Raw genomic sequence first — 8,895 nt, forward strand, 5'->3', positions numbered from 1 at the left:
ATATTGATTGAAAATTATAAAATTTACTTTCTCACAGTAAAGTCTGGGCTACCACTTGAAACTGTCAGTAGTCTGTACAAGTATTAGATTTTAATGACCAACTGGATTTTCAATTGTCTCCTAAAAAATTAAGTTACATAAAAACCAAATGCGTTTCTGTGTGTGATATCTTTGTACAGTTTTTGTCACATTATAAACATTTGCTAAATTCTGAGGAGCTTAACTGATACGGATTATCAAACACAAGCAAACCATGAAGCTTCACGCTGCTAATAAAATACTCCACAGTTATCTTGAAAAATAAAAACACTCTCAAGACTCAAATAAAACTGCTTTATAAACCCATCTTCAATATTACAAGACAGCATATATTTGTTTACAGGGTTAAGTGAACACAAACAGGAACTAGTGTTTCAATCAACCCAACATTCAGTTAAAAAGAATTAACACAACCCTCTGACCCAGTCTGGTTTTTTTTTTTAACTTTCTATAACACAACAATATATGTATGCACCTCTGTTAAAGATTCAAAGAAACGACGGATCTTCATATAACAGTAATATACAAGACTACATGAATAATTTAAATAGGATCTGAAAGCTCACACAAATTAGAAAACATGTTTATCTAAACAAATTAAACTTGTCACAAAAATCCCACACTCCATAAAAGTAAACTCTCCTGAGTTGAGCTGACCACATTCTAAGTGCTTGGGCAAGCCATCAGACAAACTCAATGTACATCTAATTCATATTTTTGGAAAAATAACGAATATCAAAATCCAATTCTACAATCAATTAATTTGTTGTAACCAATGGTATCAGGAATATTCAAGCTATAAGAAAGGTATCTGAATGATGTTGGTTATAAAAATATTACCTTTCCTTAAGTTAACAAAGACATGATCATGAAATGGTAAGGCCCTGCACAACTAAAGCCAGGAGGGAAATTATGACATTAATCTAGCATGGAACGCCTTATGATCCTGACTGGCAGAACTGAGATACAAGGCTCTCAGACCAGTTTCAATCAACACCTTACTTTTTATAGTATGAGATTAAAAACAAACTCTCTCACCTGTATCAATGGTGGTGCCATTACATCTATCTATATAGATATACATATATATAAAATGTACAGGTATATCTTCAACTTTACATATACTGTAATTAGAGCTGTACAATTCCATATTAACTTAATGTGAAGTATTTCACCACGATTTAAACTAATATCTTGTTCTTCACGTGTACAAACACGAAAGAACCAATCCAACAAAAACAGCCCAAACAACAGTTGCTAACAATTTCTTTTCTACAGACTTGCAATGTAAAAATGTAAACACACCTAAAGTTAATAACTTCCAAAATGGGTTAATATATATATATATTTCTATTTTATGTACATAACATGTCAAGGCATAACTTCTTCTGGACTTAGCTTGCTATACAGCACAAGTCACACACAAAAAAAGCAGGTACATTCAAAAGAACGATTTTAAATACTCAAATATTAATTTTGTAGTTCTTAACAAAAAGCACAACAGATAGCTCAAAAACAATATCTGTATAACAAAATAAGTTTACATAAAAGCAATTTTTTTAGTTTATAGTTTTTTTCCACATACTACTTGCGATCTTGTTAAGTAATCTTTTCCAAATCGAAATTTATATATTTTTTTACATTAAAGCAATCACATCTTTTTTGTATTTTTTTTCTTCAAATAATGGAAAAAATCCAACCAGAAATAAAAAAAAAAGCTTTCACAGGCAGATGAATTCAACTGGCATATTAACTTTGTACTAGGTGAACTCAGATTAGTTAACTGAACTTATTAACTATAGAAAAATCAACAAAAAGTTTATAAAACCCTGAGGTAGCAGCAAAGACAGTGTTTTCTTCTCTTTATCATGTTTCAGCAGCTATTCATCACAAGTACTATTCTAAGTGTACATGATGTGAAATTGTCACAGAATAGTCAACATTCTATAGTTTTAACATACTCAAATTACTTACTTGAAACTCCAATTATTTAATCCTTACAATACTTAATACACTTCAACATCTAGACATTATTAAAGTATATGTAGATTTTTAGTCTTTTGAGAGTTGAAGCCCCTAGAACAAAAAAACCAGAACTTTTTTTTATCATAGTAACTGTCTACACTTCTGTTTGATGATTAAGAAAATTATTCACCACCTTTTTAAACCTATTTTCTCATTAAATATTTGAGTTATTTTGTTCACATTATGCAGCACAATATTATTATAACCAAGAAACTATACACAATATTAATAATTTAGTATTTCTGTATTTTAAATACAGATCTTGCAACTTTCATGTAAGCATTTTGTCATCACCTTGCTCTTTTTTTGATGATGATGTCCACTGTACTTCATTATTTGTGGTAAAGTAAGTCTTTCTTTTTTTTAGGTTATGACTGAATGCATTGTCACATAGGAGTCTTCAAATAGAACAGTTTCATTGAGCAAGCCAGTAAAATTTAAATATGTTGTCCAGTGTGACATGGAAGACAAAAAAAGGAGTATTTTCAGCTAAAAATAACTGACAGAAATCTTTTAAGTTAATACACTAATTATCAACATAAATAATAATTCTAGCCTATCTATCTATCTATATATATATATATTGGAGGTGAAATATGGGAGACAAAGTTCAATCAGTTCCTAAAACCTAAAATTATAAAGATCCAATAAATCTGCTGAAATTAATGTACTGATATATATATATATATCAAAAGTTTCTAAGATAAATCCTAACAATCCTCTTGAAAATATATTTTTCATTAAAAATTATTAAACAAATTGAGATTATTTGACACTATCTTGTTCAAGACTTCAAAATGTACAACCCATTGGAATATAGTTCACTCCCAGGTTCACTGATAATAATAATAAAAAAGAAGAGATTACTTAATCAATAAAAACTATTTAAGTTAGTTCAATAAAGTTTTTGACTTATGATACAAGAGTGAAATACATTTTTGGAAAAGAAACTAAATGGAAATAATTGCCCAATTCAAAATTATCTAGTTGTTATTTCAGCTATAAGCAGTTTATATTCAGAATGTAATCTTGAAGAATAGGACAGTGATACAAAATATTATAGCATAAAATATTCATTTCCTTCAATTTCTAATGTGATATGAATTATAATACAGTTTAACAAACCCAAATTTCCATTCTGCTACAAGAATAGATACATTGATCAGAAGTAAATAGAAAAAAATTTATCAAGTACCACATGCACAGTGCTGATGGTCTATTTTTAGCACAATGTGTGCAGTCAAATGGGTCAGGATTAACCTGTGGTCTAGGTATGGAAAAAAATATAACTGGTTCAGATCTTCATGTTTGAAATATATTCTTATGGAATGTGACGATAAACATAAGAACAGTTAAATAATATTCATTAAGTGTAGTGACAAGAATTAAAAGACAGGACTTGGAAATATGTCGTAAGGTATAGGACGAATGATATAAAAAGAATAAAATAGCATTTTGTTACAGAGATGGTCTGTTTAATCATTCTCAGGGGCTACACTCTCAATCAATGTTGGGTTACTTATATATATATTCATATATACATGCATACAAATGCACAAGAAAAACATCAGTTATACACACTCGTATCATATACAAATTACATGAGCATACATATACTTGACTAAAAACAGACAGCACTAGCCACTTTCTTGTGCATTGCAGTTTTAGTAAAGCTTGTAAACAAAGTAGTTCTGTAGATTGCCAATGTTACCCGAAGCTGACGATTAAAGCAAACAAAAAAAGGACATCTTAAAAAAGAGAGAATATTAAAATTATTATCCAAGTTATGACAGAAAATTGAAAATAAACAACATCGCTTTAGTTTTAGGTTATTAAACTTGGATACAGTTTAGTATCCAAGCATTCCAGTGTAAAGTTATCTTCAAAAAAAAAAGAGAGTAATATTTGTTGAAAGACAGTACAACCTTTGTCATATAAACTAATTCCATTATTTAAACATAGAAAATAGAGCTTGCAATTGGTCTGCTAATTACATCTAATAAAGATTAATTACGTTTTAACAATAAAATGTAATTTTTAAGGGTAAAGTAAAAACTCCAGAGCACCAGAGATAAAAAAAGTTTATCTCCCTGTGTAGTAAACACTGATGAATAAACTTCACAACTCCTCAGAGCCAATCTTTTATAGTCTATTTTCACAAAATTATGAAGTAAGCACGCAAATTCCTTGTCACAAAGAGAGCGAAGCATGCACATTATTTTTGTGATTCAGCCAGTTAACCATTTAGTCATCTCACAAGCATCCTTATACAGCTAATAACAAGTTCTACAGATAGATTATTTACAGAAGGGTGAAGCACGTACAAATTCAAGTTTGTTTGTTCTCGTGTCTGCACCAGTTTCTTTAAGTTTAAACGTTTTTTTAAAGCGTTCGAGTTGTGAATTAAAGAGTGTACTGTTTGTACAGATGTCACCTAAACTTCTACAAAGGGTGAAACCAAGACATAAATTGACTAAGGAGGCTCAGCTGAGAGCAACTGTTGTAACAAACTTTTCTTTTGTTCCGGTGGTCTAGGCTCTTCAACCTAAATAGAATAAAAATGTTGTTAGAGTTAAAACTTGGAATTTGTTTTACAATACTCTGGTGAACTTTATTACATCACTCAATACAAAAATATTAAAAAATTATATATATATATATGATTGTAAAATGTTAATTATTCAGAGTTAAGAAAACCTATGAGATACATACAATGAAGTCTTAGTATGAAGTCAGAGTTTACTTCAAATGATTTAGAGTTTTATTTGTGATTCTAATTTTTCACATTTTCTTACTTTTTTGTAGTTTTAACTATAACTATATATACATTTGAAAAAAACCAGAAAACAATTATATTAATGCAATCATAACATGCTTGATATTCAGAATTATATTACAAAATACAATATTTTGAAAACTGATAATAGCATATTGGTTTTGGTTATTTTTTAATAGGAATAGTTGCCTGACAAAGTGGTGGTTTGTAGAAATCTATGTAAAATACCTCTTTCACTTTTATGTTGTGATCATTCCGTTTATCATCTGGAAAATTTATATTCAAGCCAGTGTACAGAGAGTCACAAAAAGGAGATCACCATACTTTAATATAATGCTCAAGCTATTTCTTGTCACGAATCTTGTTCATTATTTGAAATCTTAATTTATCAAACTTCAAACATTTATCACAAAATAAATGTTTTCTTAATTTTTACCTTTAAAATCACATAATTTTCTAGATGTTCTCTTCTTATTTGGAATATATGCAAAAGCTAAGCATCATGTTCAGCACTCATCAAAAGTAAGATGTAATTGAAAAAAACTAGAATTTTGTTGGAAAAAATTTAAAGTTAACCACCAGTGATTGTTGAATTTAATTCTATATCAGAGTGTACATTTTCTTCCCTCATTTCAGATGATAATCCAAACTGTGTTTAACTATAAATACTAGTATTTATTCATATTTATTCTGAATAAAGAAAATCCATTACCTCTTATCATATTTCCACATTTTTCAGCATGCATGTAGTGACTGATACAGTTTTTGAAATCATTAATTTAAATAGTTCAAGTTATGAATAAAATACCAACAAAATAAAAAAAATCACAGATTTAATATATATAAATTATTTTAATCCACCCCTAAAATACATCATGTTAATCCAGAGTTTATCCCCAAACCATAATGGGACTGGACATGCTACATGTTTGACATATACTTTATCTCTTGTAAAATTAGTATCTTTTGTGTAGCTGTAACCTAATGATACTAAGTCAAATTTATTGTACAGTATCATCCATTATTATGCTTATTTGAGTTTTGGCTATAATAGAACTTTTTTATTACAGAAGTCACTTTAATCAACATGAATACAGAAGACACCTTAATATTGAGCTAGTGTTTAGAGTAAACAATGTCCTGAAAAAAAATATCTGTAAATACCCAAATTTATTATTTTAGGTTAAAGTAACATAGCTCTACTCCCTTACCATTCCTTCTAGCTGGAACTGTCAATGAGGTTCTAGTGGTCACTACATTATTAACTAGTAGAAAACAGATCTTTTGATATCATGTATGCTGAAGTTGGATTGTCACTAGTTATGGCTTTTAAAGATGACATTCACATTACTATAAAGTAAGATACACATTGATTTATCCTTATCTATGCATATAATGATAAAAACAAAGTCTTTTTAGAAACAACTGTTCATTACAGATTTAAAAATAAATTGTGTACACAAAAAGTTATATGGCTATGAGTGACCTGTATTTAACTACCCATAAATAAAATCTGATAATTTACCCTTGGACTATTTCTTTCTACTGTCATCATTTGCATCGTGGTGTCTTGGTTGCCACTTATGCTAAGTAATGACTGTGAGAACAATCCAGGCATGCCTTGTTGGCCATTGCTGCTTTCTCCTGGAACAATGTGCAGAATGTTAAAAAAAGTCATGGGGCAGAAGTTGACTCATAGACTCTTATCTTTATTTATATTATTTAAATATTTAAGTAAATGCTACACTGTTTTGAAATATAGTCCTCAGGTTTACATAGTTAAAGGCAACAAAAACTGGACTAATAAAAACAACTCATTTTATTGGATAATAGAAGATGTTTCTTTCAGAGAGATTCAAGAAAAGAATCAGATAAAAGATAGCACAAAAGTTTTAAATACCACATCTTTACTAGAATTTTATACTTTCAGAATCTTTCTTTTTACTAAATATACAATTGATAAAACATTATGAAGTTTAACAAAGAATTCCTATTTTTTATGGTAATATGATGTTACACTCTTAGTAAAATGATCAGAAAATTAAAAGAATTTCCACTGGACTAAAGAAAGAAATTCTAAACTTTTTGTTTTAAAAACAAGTTATCCAAAGTTTCTGAAACAATACCGCTTTGCTTTCCGAGCAATATATTCGGAGAAAACAGAGTAGCCAACTATGTTACATAAAATGATTAATTTTTGTACTAGGTAGATTGAACTTACTTTTGCAGTACTTTTAGTTTAAGTTAAGTATAACACACCTATTGGTCAATTTATAAAGAACTTAAGCTCCTCTATATTTGATACTTTTTTGATTTACTGCATTGAGATTTGAAATTAATATTTTTCAACTTTTTGGCCCAAAAATATAGCAGGTTTCGTAACTGAAAAACATGGCTCTGTAATCATTACATTACAATATTAAAACTAAATTTCTTCACCCTTGTTGTTGATTCATTAAATTGATTTTGGCATGTAATTTGGCGAAATACAAATAAAGCATTAAAAAAAATGTAGAGTAGTTCAAACACTTTTTCTTCCTAATATTTTCTGTGACTGATTCAGTATTTTCCATAAAATAAATGCCAATGTATACAGAACGTATGCACAGTTTTAAACACATAAACACAACCCCACTAATCTGAGTAAGTCAAAAGGTAAACTGACACGCATGAAAAACAAAAGAATATAAAGTGTGCTGTTGCTAAGTTAAAAACCAAGATGTTTAAATGAAAATAATTCTCATAATGTTTAAGTAAAGTACTAAAGTTTTCTTTGCAAGAATTATTCAATTAAACACTTAAACGTTTATATATTCAAATACAGAAGCCTAAAACAACAGGGAAACAAAAAAGTGCTTATAAAATTTCATAAATCAGAAAACTTACCAAGCTCCAAAGACAATCCCAAAGCATCTAAGTCAGAAGAGCTGAATGTCTGGCTTCCTGGTTCTGGGTTTGTTCCAGTGATGGAATATTGAAGTTGTTGATGACCCTGTAAACCATAAATATATGAAGAATGTTCAAGCTAAATATGTTAACACACACACCATAATGTACATACAAAATCTGTCTTTCCTAAACACAATATTTACTATGCAAAGCATGTAGATTGCTTGTTAGATAAAACATAAAAACAAGAATTTAAAAGGATATCCCCAAAACGAAAAAATAACCCTTTAATTATTAAGGAGCTTATAATATACCTGCTTTTTTAATGCTATGACTTCAAAAACTAAAAAAAAAATAAGTACCGTATTTGACGGCAAACTTTTGGCTCAAAAAATTGCCCTGCGTCTAATATGCAAAGTTGAGACCTTCCGCAGGCTAATCTTCTTCCTAACACTCACTATCCTAGCATACGATCAGTACAGCATTCCAACTACGAAATAAGAAATAGGAAATTTGCATAGGCCAGATGCAGTCGAATTTTCAGCATTCTGTTAAAGGATGGAAGGTCTATCTCTTAAAAGTGGGAATGCTTGTCCCTTCAGAAACATCATGACCTCACACCCACAGGAAGAATGAAGCGGCCCGCCATTGCTCAAGTGTGTGAGTGGGTGAAGAAATCTTGGGATGACGTTAGGCCTAAAATCATTGTGAAGATTTTTAAGAAGTGTGGCATTAGCAATGCTCTTGATGGCACAGAAGATAATGTGTTATTTGAAGTCAGTGATTCCAGCAGTAGTGACGAAGATGAAGATTTTTCTGGTTTTGAAGATGAACAATTTTCTGGTTATGAAGATGATTAAAGTGTATCCCCATTTTCTTACTGTGTTTTAGTTTATGTTTAAGTGTTTTCTGCTTGTGTAATGTGCTGTTAGATTACTTTCACCAATATATGCTTAAATACACTAAAAACTTTTTTTCCTGAATCTGACCTACTGAAATGGGGGTGCGTCTTATATACCCATGCGTCCTATATGCCATCAAATACGGTAATAATCATAAACTATATGTTACAAAAAAGAAATTTTACTCAACATTACAAAGTATTAGGATATATATACACCTGGAAAAAAGTTAAGCACCCCCAAATATTTTTCAGGATTGCTTAT

The 8,895-nt window shown here is 29.7% G+C and overlaps 1 protein-coding gene across 2 annotated transcripts in view; it reads right to left on the minus strand.

The window, feature by feature from the left end:
• Positions 1 to 319: 319 nt before the first annotated feature.
• The window catches only part of LOC106469068, a 13,109-nt gene continuing 4,533 nt past the window's right edge, over positions 320 to 8,895 (minus strand). Inside the window, exons 4-6 of one of the 2 annotated variants that reach the window (XM_022397472.1) lie at positions 7,727 to 7,832; positions 6,366 to 6,481; positions 320 to 4,609 (exon numbers count right to left, since the gene is read on the minus strand). In XM_022397472.1, coding sequence (XP_022253180.1) covers positions 4,538 to 4,609; positions 6,366 to 6,481; positions 7,727 to 7,832 — 294 coding nt within the window. In that variant the 3' untranslated portion in view covers positions 320 to 4,537. Of the gene's footprint in view, positions 4,610 to 6,365; positions 6,485 to 7,726; positions 7,833 to 8,895 lie in introns of both variants that reach the window. The other variant, XM_022397471.1, reaches the window with a different exon arrangement.

Source organism: Limulus polyphemus, unplaced genomic scaffold (assembly GCF_000517525.1).
Source record: "Limulus polyphemus unplaced genomic scaffold, Limulus_polyphemus-2.1.2 Scaffold3284, whole genome shotgun sequence".
NCBI lineage: Eukaryota > Metazoa > Arthropoda > Merostomata > Xiphosura > Limulidae > Limulus > Limulus polyphemus.